This window comes from Poecilia latipinna, unplaced genomic scaffold (assembly GCF_001443285.1).
Source record: "Poecilia latipinna isolate Pla-1442-1.1 unplaced genomic scaffold, P_latipinna-1.0 Scaffold450, whole genome shotgun sequence".
Taxonomy (NCBI): domain Eukaryota; kingdom Metazoa; phylum Chordata; class Actinopteri; order Cyprinodontiformes; family Poeciliidae; genus Poecilia; species Poecilia latipinna.
This window is the reverse complement of record NW_015113066.1, coordinates 214,016-235,469: the sequence shown is the minus strand read 5'-3', so window position 1 is coordinate 235,469 and position 21,454 is coordinate 214,016. Positions and strand designations below refer to the sequence as shown.

At 36.5% G+C, this 21,454-nt stretch overlaps 1 protein-coding gene across 1 annotated transcript in view; it reads left to right on the top strand.

Moving 5' to 3' along the window:
* LOC106951280 (exostosin-1a) overlaps nucleotides 1-16,498 on the top strand; it is a 65,713-nt gene extending 49,215 nt beyond the window's left edge. Inside the window, exons 7-10 of the mRNA XM_015038711.1 lie at nucleotides 4,348-4,440; nucleotides 10,789-10,949; nucleotides 12,786-12,957; nucleotides 16,069-16,498. Of these exons, the coding sequence (XP_014894197.1) occupies nucleotides 4,348-4,440; nucleotides 10,789-10,949; nucleotides 12,786-12,957; nucleotides 16,069-16,254 (612 nt within the window). The 3' untranslated portion in view covers nucleotides 16,255-16,498. The remainder of the gene's footprint in view (nucleotides 1-4,347; nucleotides 4,441-10,788; nucleotides 10,950-12,785; nucleotides 12,958-16,068) is intronic.
* Nucleotides 16,499-21,454: the final 4,956 nt, after the last annotated feature.

The following is a 21,454-nucleotide window of genomic DNA, read 5'->3' as shown; positions in this document are numbered from 1 at the left end:
GAAAATGAGCCATTTCGAAAACTTCCACATTATTAAGTCACCCTGCCCTTTACCTAGCAACCCCAGCAGAGTTCCACCTGTTACTTAGCAACCTCAGCAGAGTTCCACCTGTTACTTAGCAACCCAAGTAATCGATGTCAACTGGTTTTACTACTGTACAATGGCTGCTGGAAAATATAAGTGTTTTGTTGACTTAACATCCACAAACCACTTCCTGGGTTATTTTTATTTGTGTAGGAGGCTCCACTTTTGCTTTTCACACTTGTATAACTGCGCATCTGCTTGCAGCTATTTTCACGTGTGTGTAAACGTTCAGTTGGGTCTACAGCAGGTTAATTGGATTTAAAGTGACAAGACGGCCTGAAACAGCTCATTCTGAAAAGAATGATTTTGTGCAAAACATTTACTGAGCATGTTTTTTATAACCTGTAGACCTATCTTAACCTGTTTAAAGAAGCATTTAAAAGCTTTAAATACATAAAGAAAAGTGAAACATTTTTTCCATTTTATTGAAAACGAATCAGAAAACCTGCAGACAAGGTTTTAAATGTAATCAAAGCCGCATATTTCCAATTTGTCAGCCTTTAGACGTACCAGGAGTCCTTTAACAGAACGGAGGACAGGATAAATGACTGTTTAGTTTGATAACCATCTGTCCTTTGCCATCAAATGTTTTATTGTTTCTGGGTAAAGCAAACACTTAAAGCAGTGAAACTGAAGGATTCCAGCTTTTATTGTGAGCAATAACAGTACAAATCTGCGGATATTGTTATTTGCAGCATAACTGGGTAATAGTCTTTCTTCAAGAATACCCAGAAGCTGAATAACCTCCCAGCTGTTTCGGGTACTTTTACACTTTAAATTGTTCTAATTTTCTCATTAGTTGCGACCGCTCATCCTCTAAAACACACACCCAGCCTCCCACGCGACCTCTATGTAAACGTCTCTCTGTGTGCGGCTCTCGTCTCGTCGGCTAATTGCTTCTGTTTGTTTTCATGTAAATGTCTCCCCCCTTGAAAAACCGGGGCGACGTTTCCACGGGTGACAGTAAAAAGCCTCTTGCGGTGCGTGCGGTCCTATAATTAGTCATGCGGTATGTTGTCGTGCTGCCAGGACAGATGCTCTCGGGTGTGTTTGCTTCGGTTTCTGTTTGCTCCCGCTGTAATAACGACAAACACGCACGCTCAGAAAGTGTCATTTGTCTCAACGGGGCGCAGCAGCACAGTAATTTGTTGTTGGTTATGACTGTTTCTACTCTATAATGCTGAGTGTTATACTCCATCAGCAAACCTTTACTTCTTCTCTGTTGCCGGGCTTCACTCCGCTGTTTTTAATCTCTGTCAGATCAGCTGAAAAACAGGAGCCCAGTCTGCAATCACTTAGCTACAGACGCATCCAGCCTTGAGGCACAATGACTTTTTTAAACATTGTTTCAAAGGAAACTTCAAATCAAAACATATTAACTTCAACATAGCAGAATTAATGGGAGTTTCATCCATAATTTAGCATCTAAGTGATCATAAAATGTTAATTATTAAAGAAATGACCACTCTTAAAACTGCAAACTGCCAATTGATCTCAACTCTGAAGAAATTTACGAGATGAAAGCAGATATAAGCCGCTTTCAAATATGCAGAGAGGGAAGGAGTGAAGGGAGGTGAAGAAGATAACGGACCACTGAACTGCCAGAGGTATCAGATGGATCTAATCTGAGTCCAGAGGCAAAACGCAATGACGCCGGCCGGAGGGAAGCAGTGGGGGTGGGACGGTTACCCGGACAACTACAAAACCGCCGTGGAGTTTGATTCAGCCGATAAGACGGCTCAAAGCCAGCATTTACTGTAGCGAGAGCAAAATGTTTGAACTGGTAAACAGAAACGACAACAAACGCTGAGGACTGATAGAAATATGAGTCCAGAATGTGGTTAAAGATAAAGACGCTGCATGGTGAGGATCCATTTTGTCTACAAGGATAAAACATGCATAAAAACAAAGTTCATCCCGTTTGAGTTTAAAATCTCTTCCTAAATTATATTGTATTAAAATTGCTAACAAACAATTTTAGGCATTTTCTTACCTATTTAATGATCCATCTTTGTTGTTCTGGGCCGCTCGTTATTTTATCTAGAAATAAATTTTTGACTTTTAAAATATCAGATAACGCTCTAAAATAGAGAAAATCTAACCAAAAAGTAAAGTTACGTCATTCAGTCAATTTGTGCTGAAGTGTTTGTCTTCCTGGCTGAATTTATCACCTGACTAATGATTATATAACACTTTGATCCCAGAAAATAACTTTAAAGTGATTCTGTGATGTAAAATCGCACGTCTGCTTTAAACTGACGTGCTTTTAAATGTCCTTTTTCAGGAAATGTCTCGATAAGTTTGAACTCTGCGTCTAGCAGCTTAATAATCTAAGATGATGAGCTGAGTGATACTTACAGACATCTACGATCTTTGCTAAGCTTCTCTTAAAACCATTTCCAGGAATCTAACAGCAGCTAAAATGAAGATTAATTTAATTGGCATCAATTCTTGGCTAATTCAAGATGAAACCAACAAATATTAAAACAGCGGCTTGTTTTTAAGACTCCTGGGTGAAGAAACGTGCAGTCGACCTCAGCCTGCACGCTAATGCATCATGCTGGCACATGTGTAATAAACTAAACTGGCTTTCTACTGTAGCCTTGTGCCTTCTTAGTTTCCTTTTTACACGCCAATAATGTTGCAGCTGCAGCTCCTGTCGGCACATTACACCATGTCCACCAAGGCATGTCCAACAACGCAGTGATAATCTGTTGCTGTTTGTCTATTTTAGGGTTTCCTTCAGTGTACTGTAAGCCTGGCGGGCCGACAGGTTTTATTTGTCCTCGCCAGGCTGAACAATGTTTAATTTATTTTCTTTTTCTATTTTTTTGTATTTTATTTTTCATTTCATTCACTCAATAATAAATAGGAATAGTTCATATAACTATTAAACACTAAGTTATGTATTCAGTAATATATTGTTTAATTATTCTAGTTTGTTTTTATTATATGTATCTATAGTTAGAGTTATAGTTTATAGATATAAACTTATATCTTCCCCTTATTAACATGAGGAGAAAATTGGCTATTTAACTTAAATTATTAGATATATTTCAAATACACAACAAAATATCAGCTTATTCGACAGCATATTGCTTCGTTATGATTTTTAAATTTCTTTAAAAACCAAACAGATTTATTAATTGTTTTATCTTACCGTCAAGATTTTTCCATAAACTGAAATTTTTAAATGAAATATATATTTCCATTGTCCAGGTTGATGGAATCAACTTACTCTCTCACTCACTCATTGGTTACCTAGCAACTCGCTCACTCATTGGTTACCTAGCAACTCGCTCACTCATTGGTTACCTAGCAACAACTTGTTGAGTAATTGGCACAGTAGCAGCTTAAAGTTTTGCCTTGTAACTGATTAAAACTAAAAAACAACAATGTGGAGTAAAAACTGCAGATAAAACCAGAAATGTCACGTCACCATTTTGGCAGCATTTAGGCATTTAAAACGATTAACAACAATTATCAACATCGACTGATATGAAACACAGATATCGCGATACGTTTTCAACCAAATTCAGCGCACAGTAAAACCGATGTGACAAACTTTATTTAATTTAAAGTTAACAAAACAGCCAAGTAAATTAGTACTTTAGAATTTATCCGGAAAATTATTTAGGGAGGCTAAATGTGCTAAAATTAGTTAATGCGCTAAATGAAAAATTAGCTTTGAAATGAGCATCTAAGGCCTAAAGATGCAGTCCAGTAAACAATCAGTGAAACTTATCATTACAGTGCAGTTTGTAAATTAGATAAATGTGAAGTTAATTTACAAACATATTTTTAGTTGTGTATCCATGTTTGTTCAAAATGTTTTCAACATTTTTAAGGTGAGGAACCAGAACTTTCCTTTTCCTCAAACATCAATTTCTGTCCCTTCATTTGTTCTCCAAACAAACAGTTGAATAATTCATGCTTTAATTACGAGTCAATAACTTCAGCGGCCATCTTTAGGCTGATGGATCTGGGTCCACAATGTTTTCTGTCAGGCGCTGAATTGATAGTCACACAAAAAGCTATTAGGCGCGCTCGCTGATCGACAGACCAACAGCTGGGGGTGAAACAACTATTTGTTTATTAAGTTCAGATTTTTTACGTCTCCCTACAAATAATCATTCAAAAATGAAGTAAATGAGATTTATTTGACCTTTTAAAGCTGCTTTGTCTCTGTGGGGCCTGAAGTTTTTCTTGTTTTGGATTCATTAGACTATATTAATCTATGATGGTGTCCGTTTTGCTCTGCAGACGATGAGCAGTCGTTTTTTCCCGCACGACGACATCATCACCACCGACGCCGTGCTCAGTCTGGATGAAGACTCTGTTCTCTCAACCAATGAGGTGAGTTATTGATTACAAACCAGAGAACTTGGACACAAATACTTCATCTAGAAAACGAGGTGAGGCAGCCATGCTGTCAGCACACGACGCCACTAGACAAAGATTACAACTTCTGAATTAATCTGGTCACAGTCAGTCCTGTTAGCGCACCATTCTCCCACCCAGCGAAGGAATGCAGTCCCATAACTTTAATTATTAAAAAATAAATTACTTTCAGTAATTCATTCAAAAGGTAAATGGTTATGGTCAGGCTGCACAATCACTCCCTACAAACTGGGTAAACGGAAAAGCTAGTTACGCTAACAGTAAAACATAAGCCCTGCTAACGCTAAAGCGCTACACTAACAGTATTTAACAGAAGCTAATGCTAACATGTAACTTCAATTCAAATAATGTCAGTTTAAATGTCTGATTCTAGTTTAATGTTTTTAAGGTTCTACAAGCTTTTTGTTTTTTGATTTAATTTACTTAGCTTAGCTTAACAATTTTCTGTTTTGTTGGTTGTGTTTGGCAACAGTTTAACATTTTAATTTCTGTTGCATTAAGCAACATAAAAAGCAAAATTTGAACCAACATTAAGCATTAATCAAACATCAGTTCTGCTACAGCTAAAGCACTATACCAACATGTTAATTGGCAGACGCTAACGCGCTAACTTTAATTAACTTTAATTCACCATTTTAAACATCACAATAAATGTTCCTTAATGCCCTTCTAGAAAAAATAAATAATGTGAGAAAAGGAAATGGATCTGCTGTGTAAACAGTTCCCCACTTCAAAATAAAAGCATGGATATAAACAGCTAAAAGTCGATAGCCAAAATCTCAGCACAGATGAACTTTACTCAACTGAAAGTTTACAAAACAACCTAGTAAATTAGTGTTTTAGAATTTATCTGGAAAAAGTAAAAGGAACATAAGTTATCAAAAATGCTAAAGCGCTAAACTGAAATTAGCAGATCAGCAGAAGTGTGCCCACCACTGTAAGCCTTAATACAATTTTAAAAATAAATGTCAGATATGTCACTCAATAAAATGTTCATACATCACATACACTTAAAAAAAACAACAAACAAACCAAAAGGTATTTTAGACATTAAAAGTGAATGTTTTTAAAAGCTGCAAAAATTTATTTTTTACATAGATGGGGAGGTAAATTAATAGGATATTATAATAAAACAAAACCACTCAAAAATCCAAAACCTCACTAGAATGCTCACTTTCAGTTGAAACTGAGACAGTTTATTAGTAAAAAGCATTTTTTGTCCTCTTCCCACTGTGATCTCTGTCTCACTTCCAGTCGGTTTCAGCCAATAGGAGGATGAGGTGATACCTTGACACAGTATTGATCCGTACTGAAATGGCACAAGCCGTCCACGTAAAGTCATGAATAATGATCAAAATAAATGAATTGCCTCACGCTGCTAAACAGTGCAGCAACCACTCAGAGGTAAACAAGTGTTTAAGCTTAACCTGCAAGAATCTGGCTTCTTTTTCAACATTCCTGTGTTGATGACTTTAAAGATGGAAGAAAAACCTGAAAAGTGAAGAAGAAACAGCAAGAAATGGAGAGGAAGGAGAAAAGATGGAGCAATTAAAGGGACAGAATGCATAGCAACAATTACGGCTCAAAGAGGAAAGTAACGAGCCGGCTGAGTAAGATTTAATGAAAAACAAAGTGCTTTCATGGAGTCAGGAGTTTTGCCAGAGCCATTACCTCAGCGTCTGTATCGTTACTCTGTCAGAGCACAAAGGGTATATTTGATGTTGCTAAAACAGAGGATGAGAAACACTCCAGTGGCATTCATTTAGGACAATTTAAAGAACCGTGAATCGTACCAGTGTCCATTTTAAAGTACAATCTGATGTGTAGGCAATCAGTAAATTTACTAAAACTAACAAAAACAAAACAGATTCACCAACCTGTGGCAGGTTATAAACGCCTGTTCTTTAACAGGAGTTAATCAGATTAATCGTGATGAATCAGTTATTCAAATAATCACCAACTGATTTAGTAATCGATTAATCGTTATTTGTAGTGACTCATTTTCAAAGCAGTATTTAAGCTAAACCTGTCAAACATATTTACATTTTACATTTAACAAGGGGAAAAAACAAACTTAGTAAATATGTCACAATACATTTTTCTAGACGATAAATTTTCCCAGAAGTTATTGCGATAAATGATAATATTGTTGTTTTGAGACCATTTTCAAGAAATTTGATTTTCAGTAAACTTTAAATTCTAATTAATATTTAACACTGTAACTGAAAGACATTTTAAATAAAATAAATAAAACAACAAATTAAAAATGTCCAGTTGAGACCAGAGAACTAGACTGAAGACTTTTATCATCTAGTTTTTGGTAGAAAAAGAGAAAAACGATAAGTCATGCAAATGGAAATTATTGATTTTGCTCTAATTTATTATGCGATTAATTGATTTATTGATTATCGAGACGCTCCTAGTTCTACCCAAAACTCAAGCTGCACAGTTTCAACTTCACCCAGTTCACAGTTTGTGGAAAAAATCTATTAATCACATTTTTCTGTCTAATTAATAATTGGTTAATGGAAGTAATTGACAACACATCAGCACTGATGTTGCACCAAGCAGAAAGAGCTGAACCTTTCACATTAATGTTGTATCTTTGATACAAATAATCAAATTTACACAAAAGGAATGGCAATAAAATATTTTTTAAATAGATTTGAATTGTACTTCTAATATTGCACAAAAAAGGTTTAAATAAAAATCTGCAGAATGGGCCAATTTTCTTATCCGATTAATTGATTAATCGTTAAAACAGTCCATAAATTAATCGATAACTAAAATAATCGTTAGTTCCAAGTGGGAGCAGCTGCTTTCTTCCTGAAACAGGAGCAATAAGAAGCTAATCAGTGAATCTCTAATGCTCTGATTAATTCATCTGTCCTGGTGCCCTTTAAATATTCGGAGCGGAGAGAAAATCGCCACGATTGAACATTCATTAGCATTTTTCATATTGCATTATTTCAGCAAAGCTTGACTTTGCCAGTTTGCTGATTGTTATTTCGGTTAATTAAATTAGTTTTATTTCACCAGGAGAGATTAGAGAAGACAAAACAGACGCCTCTCCTTCGGCGCTGCATGCAGGAATTGGTGCAACTAAAGCAGAACTCCAATTAACCTGCAAATGTTAAATTATATGTTAAAGTTGTTGCAGCTCATGTTAGATTTCTGAATGTAAATTTAATTTCAGTATGATTTCAAATGTTTTTACTACCTTACCTACTATTTAACCACTAAAGCACTAATTTACCGGTACTTATTTTTTCTAACCTTTATTGATTTAACACTTTACTCACCATCATATGAATCAACACAGATTTTGTTCTGCTTTTGGGTTTTAAGTCTCAAAAAGTAAACAGACTTCAGATTAACGAGCTCTCAAAATCAGTTTGTCCAGTTAAAGAAAATTAGCTTTTATAAGAAGCTTTTTTGTGCCTCTTGAACATCCATTAACTTTCTACTTTTTAACACATTTGTTAATATTTTCTGACTTTGTCTTAATTTTGTGAATTTTGTTGCCGATTTCTGTTGTAAAAATATGAATTTAATGTAATGTTTTTTGCTAGTTTTCCTGCTGTTAAACATTTATCATTTTTTAAAAGTAAAGCAACAGCAGTTAAATCTAAAACATGGGCTAAATGATTTTGGAGTTAGCAGCTGGTATGTTAATCTTACTAAAATCATGGTTTTCTTCTGTATTCCCATCAAATTCTGATCCGTAACTCGTATTTACAACTGGCAGCAAATTTAAAATATGTATATTATATCAACTATATTCAATAATCCCATTTGGACTCAGAATATCTTTAAAACAAGACTTGTTAAAGTAAAAACACTGGTTTGCAACAACAGTAAGTTCTCCCTACGGTTATCATAGTTATCAAAAACTAACAAACTGAGAAACCATTTCCAGTACTCATTACCCAATACTTTGACCTAAAAATGAAAAAGTATGAAAAAGTTAATTAAACTGAATTAGACAAATAGTCAACAAAATAAATTAAAACCCTGGTTCCTCTAAAAGCAGAAAAGTTTTTGCAAGTTTTCTTCCAAATAAATCAAATACCTGAGGCTCAACAGTGCAACAATATCTGAAAAAGAAAAACACTGAAAACTGAAGCAGGTACCAGGGCTTACAATGCCTTGTGCTCGTCTTATCTCATGACATTGGACACATTAAACCCAAATGTCAGGAGAGATTTGAAACAGATCTATTGGTAGATCGACCCTCTGATCCGTAGATCAATGTCGGCCTTGTAGAATCTATTAGTATGTATAACACAAAGTTGTACTTTTATCACTTCGTACGACATCTCAATGACTTCTGTGTTAAATCACAGTAACTGAGCTGCATTCATTGCAAATTAACGGACTAATCTTTAATGCCCCAACAACAGAAGTATGAATAAGAATAAGGAGTCCTGTAATCTGTCATTGACGCACCATTTTACCTCTTCATCACCGAGGGGAAAATTAGATTTGCAGGATATTATTAATCCTTTCAGCCCGGCTGTGGAGACGTTTTGACGCGCTCAGACTCAACCACACACGCCGCCAACGCGCCAATTGATCGGCGGCTGCATTGGGAGCGGCAGCTGCAACCTTTCTCTCGGCTTAGCGCCGCCGCTTTACAGTAATTGCTCACACGATTCATGACAGAAGCCGCAAGGCATCACTAAAGAACATCCACTTTCAGGGCTCTCCTCCCCAACGCCGGCTCTTCTTCCGTGCAGTTGTGGTAATTAATTTTCTGTCGGCTTCCCCAGGTGATGTGCGCACGCCGGTGTCTGTGTAGCCAAGTATTTCATTATGTGCTGATCCCCTTATTCTCTGGTGTGTCTGCCCGCGTGTCTCAGTGGTGCTTTTGTGGGTCTTTGTCAGGTGGATCAGACTCCTTCAAGGACGGCCAGGTGCTCCACACAATCCCACATAAGGTTTCTACTTTACTGCTGCGTTTTTGTCATCGATAGGAATTTAAATATTGTTCATCTACTTTTGTTTTGTCCTGAGGGTTTTTTTTCAGTATGGTGAAAAAATTACAGAAGAATAAAGAAATAAACTTGAGTAAATCGGATTGAGGACTTTGCCAATTAAAGACCTTACAGGTGAAACATTACAGTTGAAGTAAAATCACATTTTGCACATTTTTATACTTCCATTTTGTTTTCTACTGCTTCTAAAAACAGACCAAACGCTTAAAGAATTCACCCAGCTGTTTTTTTGGCAACAAGTTGATGTTTTTGGTGTCTGAGGAATGATCTGTTTAAAAACCTCCAAATCAGCAGGCATTGACCCCTCACCTAACAGCGCCAGCAGAGTTCCGCCCGTTACCCGGCAACGCCAGCAGAGTTCCGCCCGTTACCCGGCAACGCCAGCAGAGTTCCGCCCGTTACCCGGCAACGCCAGCAGAGTTCCCGCACGTTTTGGTCAGCACTGTATGTGCTGCATAATAGACACATGTTTTACTGTTCACTTCCCATCCAGAAATAACTTGCTCCATTCCTTTTGGTCATGCAGGAGGCTCCACTTCTGCTTTTCAAAGCTGTACGATTGTAGAATTGTTTGCAGCCATTTTCACGTGAGTGTAAATGTTGAGTTGGGGGTCGTGGTCAACAGCAGCTTACTTAGATTTAATGTAACAAAGGGCCCTAAAATCAAATTGTCTAAGAATGATGTAGTGTAAAACATGTTCTGTTAGCCCGTTGTCCTGTCCTAACCTGTTCAAGGAATCAAAATAAATCACTTCCAGTACGTTTGGAAGCCACCGTAATCCTCATAAAAATCACTGATGCTCCTGGAAGTATGTGGAGTTTTAGCATTGCAATATATAGACTGGGAAAACAGAACAAAATAAAATGTTGAGGTCTGCTGTCCATTATCAAGTTCACATCAGAATTTTTTAAGTTGCTTTTTGTGGCTCCAGTTTGACTTCATGTAGGAATTACACACCTCAGAAAGACCCACCTGAACAAACTTACCCTGTCATATAAAACAGCTCCGCCTGATTCGACCTGTATAGTTTGCTACAGATTTGCCACACAGCTACGAAGACGGCTTGACAGATGAAAAACATTCAGCCAGGTCACCTGTAGAGGCAGAGCTACATTAAAAGCTGCAGTAACTTCTTGACGAGTGAAATCATTACATTGCATTTCTGTTGACAGCTGGCTCCAAATCTTACACTGTTCAAAGCTAAAGTGCTAAAAGAGAAGAAAGAAGGCAACTGCTGTGATTTCCATTTACCCTCAATTTTCTTCTCTTTCCACCCTGGCTGTCCTTGCTTTTATGCTTCCCCAGGTGGACTTTGCTTTCATTGTATGGCAAAGTTTTCCGGAGCGGATTGTGGGTTATCCGGCGAGGAGCCACTACTGGGATAGTTCCAGATCACGCTGGGGCTACACCTCCAAGTGGACTAATGACTACTCCATGGTACTTACAGGAGCAGCTTTTTACCACAGGTACAAAGTCCTGAATGACGTCCAGCTGACCAGAAAAAGCCCTGCACTTATTTTTATTCACAGAATCCTTCTTTTACTCAGAATATGCTTCTAGAAATACAACCAGACAAGAAAATGGCATATAATAAGATGCATACAATAGACACGTCTTTTAATTAACTATCTGCATGTATTTCTGTGTTTTTAACTAAACCATCGATGTCCCAAGTGATTGGCAGCGCTAAGACCCGCCTCTTGGCTCTGATTGGTTGTTTTTGGTGCATTTCTTCAAACAGCATTGGTAGCTCAGAGGAAGTGGAGATTATTATCTCTATTATAAACTGTCACAATATGGAGATAGTTTTAACAGATATGTAAAAAGAAAAGTTTCAAACTGCGGGTTTAAGCTCATGTGATAGAAATGAAGAATAATTTAAAAAGTAAAACTGGCACTACTTTAAAACAAATGTGCATTTCTGTGCATCGACTAAAACTATTGAACAGTTTGAATGAGTGGAAGAAATGCTTCATCATAAATCAAACATTTTATAAGAAAAATATAATTTCGTCTTTTGTTCTTCTGACTTAATTTAAAATTTATTGAAATTTTATTTTAAAATTATTGAGTTTATACAAGATTATTTAATAAATCATTTAAATGATTGTCACCGACTAATCACTAACAGACGTTTAAAAACAGCATTTGCAGAAAAAACAACATTCAGAGTAATTAAGCCAAATCTGTACAAAATATATTTATACATTTTGCATTTAAATTAAAAAGCGTATTTGTCTGTAAATGTTCTGCCTAGAACTCAAGTGGCATTTTTAGCTGCCACTTTGGCTTCGAATGCACCTCGTTCAGATTCTGCATAAAAAATATTAAGCGCCATTTACTGTACAGTTATTAATTGGTTAGTCCAAAAAATAATCAGCAGATCAGCCCTACACTGTACTGATGTTAAGCCAAGCAGTAATGCTGATGATAAAAGTATTTTTAGCTGCAGATAATCAGGTGTTCACTAAAGGAAGCCTGTTGTGGCAATAAAATGTTTATTTTGTTGCTTAAAAATGAATTGAAATGTTTATTTGCAACTTTTACTGTATTTCTAATGTATAAAAAATGTATAAATGAAAAATGAGCAGAATGTGCCGATGTTTTATCCACTAATCATTGCAGTTATTTACCGGATGTCATCTGTGAGGACAGATGCTGTCCATTGTCCACAGTAAAGCTCATTCTGTCATTAGTACTGTTGGCTCTTTGGGTTGTAATTGTCCTGCAATCGGCTCCAAGCCAAACCTTTACAACATCCACATTAACCGTTTTCATTCACTGAGCTCATCCTACTCATTTCCTTCACTAGAGAATAACGTGAAACAATATAGCTTTCTCTACTGCCCTGTTATCTAAAAGTGTTTAAAATGTGATACTAGTAATGAAATGTGAAAGAAAAAAGGGTAGACTGGAGCATGTAGCCGAGCGGTAAATTGAACAGCCGAGTGTGTTCCTCTCCAAAGGGATTCCAGGCGTCTTGTCTCGCAGATAAACGGCTTTCTCTTCGCTCCATTGTTTGGATGCTGAATGCACCTCCTTAGTTCTTTTGTTATTTCGACTCTCAAATGCCAACAAAAGCAGACAACACGAATTAGAGGTGGTGTGTGTGTGTGTGTGTGTGTGTGTGTGTGTGTGTGTGTGTGTAAGAGCGAGCGAGTGCAAACCTTGGCAGGGAGGTAAAAGACCTGACAGTGATCTAGTGTTCCCACGCTGCGAGAGCAACACAACAGCAGCTCTGAATTTAAAAGACCAGAACGAGGAATCCAGAATGCTGAAGCTCTCTTCACTGTGTGCATCAGATACTACCACTTCCTGTTCACTCACTACATCCCAGCCAGCCTGCTGACCATGGTGGACCGCATGGCCAACTGCGAAGACATCCTGATGAACTTCCTGGTTTCAGCCGTCTCCAAGCAGCCGCCGATCAAAGTCACACAGAAGAAGCAGTACAAGGAGACCATGATGGGCCAGGTGACGCAGTTTCACTGAAACACAAGAACACACAACACACTAGATTGATTACTTTAAAATTACTTGATTCACTAATAAAGGCAGCTTAGAGCTTCTTTTAGTGTTGTAGTTTGGCCTCCATCCAGCAAAGGGCGCTGCTGGTCATCCTTAAGAGGAGCCAGTAGACACAGAAATAAAGATGGGGGAACCATACCAGTATGAAGGTGCATTAGGGCCATTATAGATAGAAAACAAAAGGAGAAGTACATTTCCACCAAATTTGAGGATAATCTCAGAAATTTTCTAGAAAAAACATGGACATTTATGAACTTGAAAAGGCAAATATTAGCTAGAAAAACAAGTCAGAAATTTTGAGAATAATCTCAAAGTTTCTAGAGAAAACACGTGGAAATTTCTGCGCTAGAAAAAAAAACTCAGATTAATTTCATACATGTTTGTAGATAAAACTTGGAAATTTCAGAGTCTGAAAAGTTGAAAATTTGCTAGAAAAAAATTCCAAAATTTTTAGGCTCCTTTCAGAAATTTTCTAAGAAAAAATTGGAAATTTTAGAGTTCCAAAAGCCAAAAAATTGCTAGAAAAAATATAGGAAATTTTGAGTTTAGTCTAAGAAATTTTCTACAAAAGAATTTGACATTTATTCTTGAAAAGGAAACATTAGCCAGGAAAAAAACTAAAAAAATTTGAGTTTAATTTCAACTTTTCGAGAGAAAACATTAAAATTATATAAAATGATCTTTTATTAATTATTAAACTTAGAATAATGTTGAAATTTGTTTTATTTTTTGTGCTGTAGAATCAACTTCTTTGATCTTATAAAGTCAAACTGCTGATGTGTTTTATCCTTAACCTTGAAGCACAATTTAACATTGCAGTGAATTTAGAGAGACCAGATTACCAAAATGACTTGGAATTTAGCAGAAAGAGACAAAACCTGCAAAATGAACTGAAAAAGAAGGTTTTGTTTGCAGGATATAAGTAATAAATTAATAAAGGAAAGTTAAGGTGAAGGACCAAAAGAAAGAAATGAGGATTTATGGAGAAAGTATAGGATTTACTGAACAACAAACACATTTGTATGCAAGGATTCTGACCAAATAAAATACTGGAAAATAAATATATTGAACTCTATAATAATGCCATTTCCAGCTACCGCCATGCTATAAATGTTAAGGTCTGTGCTGTAAATCATCCAGCGCCTGAAGTGGAGACTGATTGCGGCTCTAAGGCGGCACAGGCTCTGAAAGATTTAAAAATCAAAGTGAGTTAGCAGCAGATTGAGTCAGAAACACGATACTCTATTTATCATTAAACAAGTCAGGAAGAGCGTTTCCTTCTTCTACTCTTTAACGAGCTATTTATATGTTCCAGGTCAGTTTTCAGTTTGAAGGTCTTCCAAATTAAAGTTTATATCTGTTCACCAGAGTGCTACAGTTAAAAAACAGAAATGCATTTCTATGAAGATTTAAAATGGGCAGATCATTTCCATTCACATTTCATTGAAAGCTATTTTATTTAATGTATTTTATTTATGGTTTTGGTTGTGTGGGGTTGTAAATTTTCATTTAATTATTATTTTTGGATATTTAAAATGTCTTATCCAGTTCCAGTGTTGAACGTTCGTAACAAAATTAAAGAGGGAGAACTTGAACTTATTAATGTTTAATAATGGCCTCAAAACGACAGTGTTACTGTTTAACGCAATAATTTCTGGGACAAGAAAAAAAATTGTCATCATGATAAGCTTACCAATATTCACAACCAGTTACTTCAGTGTTTTGGTAGAAATTACGAATTTTGCATAAGAAGCAGTTAATCAAATTATCAATCAGTCCCTCCAGTTTCTTGAGGATCAAATCAACAAACCCCAGCACTTTTTTGAACCAATACATAATTGGGGGTTTATTGCAGATTTTCTCAAAAATTGTTAAAAGCTTTACTTATACTAAACAGCTGCCTCAGTTTTAATTGATGTCAGATTATAATCCATGCAAGTAATAAAATCTCATTTACCGTCATAAATAAATATTTCCAGATTAAAACCACAAACACTGATTTCTATTACAAAAAATCACAAAAACAATCACAAAATCCTGGATCAGATCTTCAGTATTATTTCATTTTAAGGATTCATTGATATTTTATCAGTTTGTGATCAGGTTTTATCAGCACATTCTGGCACAACTGGCCCTTTAAGAGCATTAATGATCTTGATTTGGCCCAAAACGAAAATGAGTTTGACACCGCTGTTGCAGCCCAACATGTGCTGTGCGTGCGTGCGTGCGTGCGTGCGCATGTGTGTGTTGACGTAGCCAGCTCAATGTCAGATTCTGATTGATGGCCTGACCACAGGCAGGATGATGACTCTGCAGTATGAACTCGGTGATTAATGTCTTAATTGTGAAGGCAGCACAGCAAACCAAGATTTACCCCCGACTTCACTCATTTCACTTTTCCTGCCTCTCAACTGTTGATTTGTGACTTTGCTTCAAGCAACGCAGGCGAGACATTTAGCACAAAGACGGTAAAAGTAGCTGAAATGTTTGGGAAACTTTGACCAACAAGAGCAGCTTCGATGAACTGACGTCGAGGAGTTTTGTGTTTTTGGAGGAAAATGTTGATCCTAGTGCCAAACCGCGTACGTCACTTGATTTGTTGGAGTTTAATTATCCTACATGACCTCCAGCAGCCATTGGATCAATCTCCTCATCCCAACGCCAAGCCTGATTCTGCTTCCCTCGAGTTCCCCCCAGCTTCACACTCTAATAGAGGGCCTTTCCAATTCAGGAAGAAAGTATAAGACATTAAATGCATGTATCGGACTTCTGAAGAGGAACAGGAGCGCAAAAAAAACTGTTTTTTCACAGAATTCAGATTTTATTTCTCAGAATTAGGATTTCTATAAGGGTTGGTATTGGGATTATAAAAACTTTTACCGCGCAAAAGTACTTGCATTCTTTAAACATTTTATATTACAACCACACCTATACTTTGGAAGTCACTTCTGTATAGGACAACATGTTCTTTTTACACCAATTCTAATCTATATGCATTTTGTATCCGACTGTTGACTTTTCATTCTCCCTTTTCTCTCCTTCATCCTCTGCACTCAGGGCTCCAAAGCATCTCGATGGGCTGACCCAGACCATTTCGCTCAGCGACAGACCTGCATGAACGCCTTCAGCCGATGGCTGGGCTTCATGCCTTTGGTGCACTCCCAGATGAGGCTGGACCCCGTCCTATTCAGGGACCAAGTTTCTATACTGAGGAAGAAATACAGAGACATTGAGAGACTCTGAAGGCAAAACTCACACAGAAACTCAGAGCCTCATCTGGAACATGGGTGGTTCAGAAGGACAAAGACGAACGAACAGAATGGGGTTCTATGAGAAGAAAAACCTGCAGGCAAAAGATCAAAAAGTGGAGTGTATGGAAAAGACTGCTTGTTTTTATGGATAAGTGTCACCCACAACATTAAAACCAGTGTTATATGGACAGAAGAGGATTAGGGACACAGAAATAAAGAAATGAGTTTTTTATAATTTTCATTTAATCTCAGATTAGTCAAAATTATGAGAAAAAGTCAGAATTCTATGGAAATAAAATCTGAATTGGTCAGAAAATTAACTTTTTATATCAGAAGATTAAAGCCAAAATTATGAGTTAGAATTTTGAAAAAAAAAAAAAAAAGTACAATCAGAATTTAGACTTTTCTCAGAATTCTGACTTTATTCTTCTGTGATTAAATGTCAAAATTCTGAGAAAGAAAATCAGAATTCTCTTTTTTCCAAATGGTCATAATCTCCTTCCATAGCAGGTTTCTGTTCTGCAGTCATCTGGAAGGAAAATCTCAGATTTATGCTGTGATAAATTATGACCAGTAACAGTTTTAATCTTGTGGCTGATCAGTGTATGTGAATGCAACAAAAAACCTAGACATATTCTAGATATTTGCAATCAAAAGACAAAAAATGTTTAACGAAGAAAGTTTACTGTGAAATATGTTTGGAAGTATTACAGGAATGAAAGGTCTTGTGAAGATGTGTACAGAAATCACTCAACATGGACAAAAAGAATGAAACTCAGACTGTATGCCACTTGTACACTACTGTAGATTTTTGGCAGCAGTTGCTCGCTGTATAAAGCCAATAAAAATGAAATAAAGAGATATTATATAGAAGGAAAGAAGTTGTCAACTTTTTCTGTTCTTTAGTTTTTCAAACAAAAATTATCCATCTTAAACCTTTTCATGCTAATGAGGTGTAATGCAAGTGAAACAAAAAAAAAATAAATAGTGGACACTAAATTCCCAAAAGTACTCAAACTCAAAAAGGCTGATAGCAAAACACAGCTTCACATGTAAGAAAAAACATGTGTATGTAGTGAGATCCTGTGAAACTATGCAAATTCACAGTTTCCACATTTTTGTACTTCCATTTGAGTTTCAACTGCATCTAAAACATCCCAAGCTCTTAAAAAAAACACACCCAGACATTTTTTGGCAATAAGTTAATATATTTTGGTGTCTAAAAAATGAGCCGTTTCAAAAAATCTCCTGATAAGTCACATTCAACAGGCGCTGCACTGTTGCCTAGCAACCTCAGCCAAGCCCAGCCCGTTCCCTAGCAACCCAAGCAGAGCTCCAGCATGTTTGGTCAGCTAGTTTTACTTTTGTATGCACTGTACAATGACTGCTGGAAAAGACAAGTTTTTTGTTACCATCCAGAAACCACTTGCCAAAAAATAATTTTGGTTGACAAAAGATTCTGAAATCAGTTACCAAATGTAAATAAAATTACCTAAATACGCAAAGGAAACAAACAGAATCTATAACTAAAATAGTCAGTTGCAGCCCCAGTTCTCAGCCATTTCACAATTCTCACGGTTCGCTGGAAAAGTGAGAAGCCGCAGTTGTCAAAAACTTGAACATGAATTAATTAAACTCAAATGGATCCTAACAAAGATGCGTCTCAGAGGAGCTCGGCTGGTGAGAGACTCAGACACCTGAACAAATCAAATCACACTCCTGCATATTCATTCTTTTGCCTGAATTTACTCCACCTGAATGAGTCAGTAGAGCAAAAACAAAAAGTCTCCTGACTGCACAACTGTCAACAGGAAATCCAGCCTGAATGGATGCAGATGGTTTTTCTCTTTCTTGAAGACGCACAAAACAGAGACCTTTCTCTAAAAACGCTCCGTCTCCACCGTGATCAATACGGTCAGCGTTATTCACTGGATGTGATCATCCATGTGTTCCCCCAGGAGGTAAGTAAAGCCGTTTCATTTTTCATCGTTTGGACTTATTGAACATGAACATGGATCTGCTGATGTAAGAGGAAGTCAAAGAGATGGAGGAAAAAACAGCAGTCTGCCCATGGGAATTGTAAAAGGCACAGATAGCTTTTAAGTCATATAAAAAATTGAGAAATCTGGATCTCCCAGGAGATCTGCTTGAGAAAAATATGTCAGATAGGGTTTTAAACAGCCTATACACTAAATAAAATATAATAACCAGAAACAAACTACAGAGAAATAGCTCCCCATGCACAGTTAGCAGCAGTTAGCATTACAGTTTTAAAGTTAAACGTAGCTAAAATGCACATTAATAAGTTAAAAACGTTCAAAACATACCAAAATTACTCATTAAACACTGTATGATTACAGATGTCTAAAATATATGTTAAAATATAATGCATGTAAAGAAAACAGCTGATAATATGTAGCACCTTTACAGAACAGAAAAAGGGGGCGGAGCTTGTCAGTTATTGGTTGCTATGGTAACCACCAACTGCCAAAAGTAGCAGGACCCACCATAAACACCAGTAAGTGTCTGGAGAAAACTTTGACTAAAAGAAAATTCAAAGAATAAAATAAATTTGGACAAACTTCACATCTTTAAAACCCTCATGTTCAGCAACAACATGTCACACAAACGTGACTTTAATCTTCATGTCCAGTTTACGCAAAATAAAACCTGTTTATTATGTAATGCTGGATTAAAATAAATTATTAAAGCATAATATATTTGTATCAAGTTGTCAGTTTTATCAACCGTATAGTCTGTAACTAAACAGGCAGCTCTGTTATGTTCAGAGATATTAGCAAGTAATTTATTCAAAGCTTGAAGTCTTTCACCCAAATCTGAGGTCCAATCTCAAATCAGAACAACTGAAATACATATTTTAAAAACCAAATTCAAAACTTCTGGTGCACCTCCGTTTGTCCTCAGGTCCAAATTATTACATGAACATTTGATGATTATATTTCAATCTTTTAATATTTATCATACAATTTAACAGTTTAACATTCACTTACCACTCAAAAAACATCTGTTAAGTTGATTTATATTATTTTGAAAACGAATGTAATTGTAATGCCTCTCTAAAAAGGCACCTTTGCTTTTGTCTCATTAGGGATAAACTACTGCCCAAGTGTAGTAAGTAAATATGAGAGTTAAACTTCTACATTAAAATAAAGGAAGTGCTTTTATTGTGATATGTTCATATTAACAAAACAGGAAGTGCTTTTATTGTGATATTTTCCTCATACAAGTTAAACAGTTGTTCCACTTGCAGATTATTTTACTTAACTAGGTTTTTTTAATCAATGTCAATAACTTATTGGCTTTAAACAAGCTACTACTACTTCTTGCTGAAAAGTTAATTAAACTAAGAAATTTGCACCAGAAACTAGACAAAAGTATTTTTGTTTTTGAATATAAAGAGTAAAAGATTTCCGACTCTAATCTGATATAAAATGATAAACAAAAATGTAATTGAATCTTTAATCATGTAATCAGTTTAAATCTTTAAACTTTTCAGCAGTGCTGTGAAACTAAAAGCAGAAATCGGTAACATCCTTCTGCCTCGGCCTGTCCTCTCCTTCCAAAGCCGCCAGCATCCATCTCATTCGCTACAGCTCTATTATGCAGCGTAACCTAAATAAAATAACGCATGAATAAGTCATTTATGTGATTCATAGAGTTTAGATAATTATTCATCTCTCCGTAGGAGAAGCGCTCATTGATTCGTCGTGACCCGAAGCAGCTTCCAAGGTTATGGAATGAGAAATTGATCGGCGGCGGCGAGCGCTGATGGAGAGAGGAACAAACTCCCACAATATCCAAATATTCAAATCTCTCTCCTGCTCTCTTTTCCTCGCTGCCGCCGCTCCTCAAATATCCGTGACCAAATGGACTTATAATTGGAAGCCAGGAGGCCCAGAAACACTCCTCCACCTTCCCCGAGTCGCCCAGATATTAGTTCTGGTGAGTTACAGGGTTGATCTTCACTTCAAAATGAAGGAGAGAAGAAGAAGAAGTAATTAGGTGGAGGTGGTCGTGTTTGTTCGAGATTTTCTCATCCTCTGGATTTTCTTCCTTTTAAATTTTTTCTCCAGAGATCCAAAAAAACGTTCCTAAGTTCCTCCTCGTCTGGACTAATTACAGGCCTGTTGATTTACGAACCCCATTATGATTGAGAGGAAATAGAAAACTGAAGAATGGAGTTTGCAGGAGTTTTGCATTAATGTGCACAGTGGTCTTATCAGTACTAACATCTACAGCCAATCAGCTGCAAGGGAAAATGATTGGCACTCCTTGATTGGCTACTTTGTAAACACCAGCCAATAAAGTCAAGCAGCACTGAATCTTTTTTATTTTAGATACTTTAATTGTTTTATTTAGAATGTTAGATGCTGAATGAAAAAAACAACAACACGCAAATAGGCAAATATACAATTTGCATAGTGTTGACTGTTTTTTGTAATACTGAAGTTAAGAGTTTGGATTTTTTTCACGTTTGTTTTGAAATAACTAATTTCTACCTCAAATAACACAAACTCCTTGAATAGACTGGATCTCGTAAGAAAACAACAAAAAAACAGGAAAATCAATGACTGGACAGTTTATAGAACTGCTGCCTAAAACTTTACGTATTTGTAAATAAATACAACAAAACTACAAATTAAGATAAATTTGTGGAAGAAAATAAGTTGCAAACAGAGAAAGCCTCCAGCTGTAGTTTCTTACATTTCTCCAAAACATTTCCAGGGCTAATCAGTCAAACCTCTGCCTATGTTATGGTCTAACATGCAGTCGACTGAACATGTGTTCACCGAGTCCTGGGGGAAAGAGTCAGGAAATGAGATCCAGATCAGGAGGGAAGGAAGTCGGATTCTAAAATAAGAAAAACAAATCGACACCACAGGAACAGTCTGCCCCCAGTGTGTCAGTGTGTGTCTAACAAGTGCAAATTAAATGATCTGTGGACTTAGTAATTGCTTTACAACTATAGGACGCCATTTTTATTATGCGGAGAATAATGGAGGACAAAACTGGAGCAAAAGCGTCAAACAGCCATCGCTCCTCGTTTATATTTATGTTGCAGTAAACAGCTGGAAAATGAAAACCATTTACCTCAACAGGAGGATTCAGGTCCACTCAACAAATGGACTGTTTCCTTCATAAATGTATGCAAAACTTCCACAAAATATTCC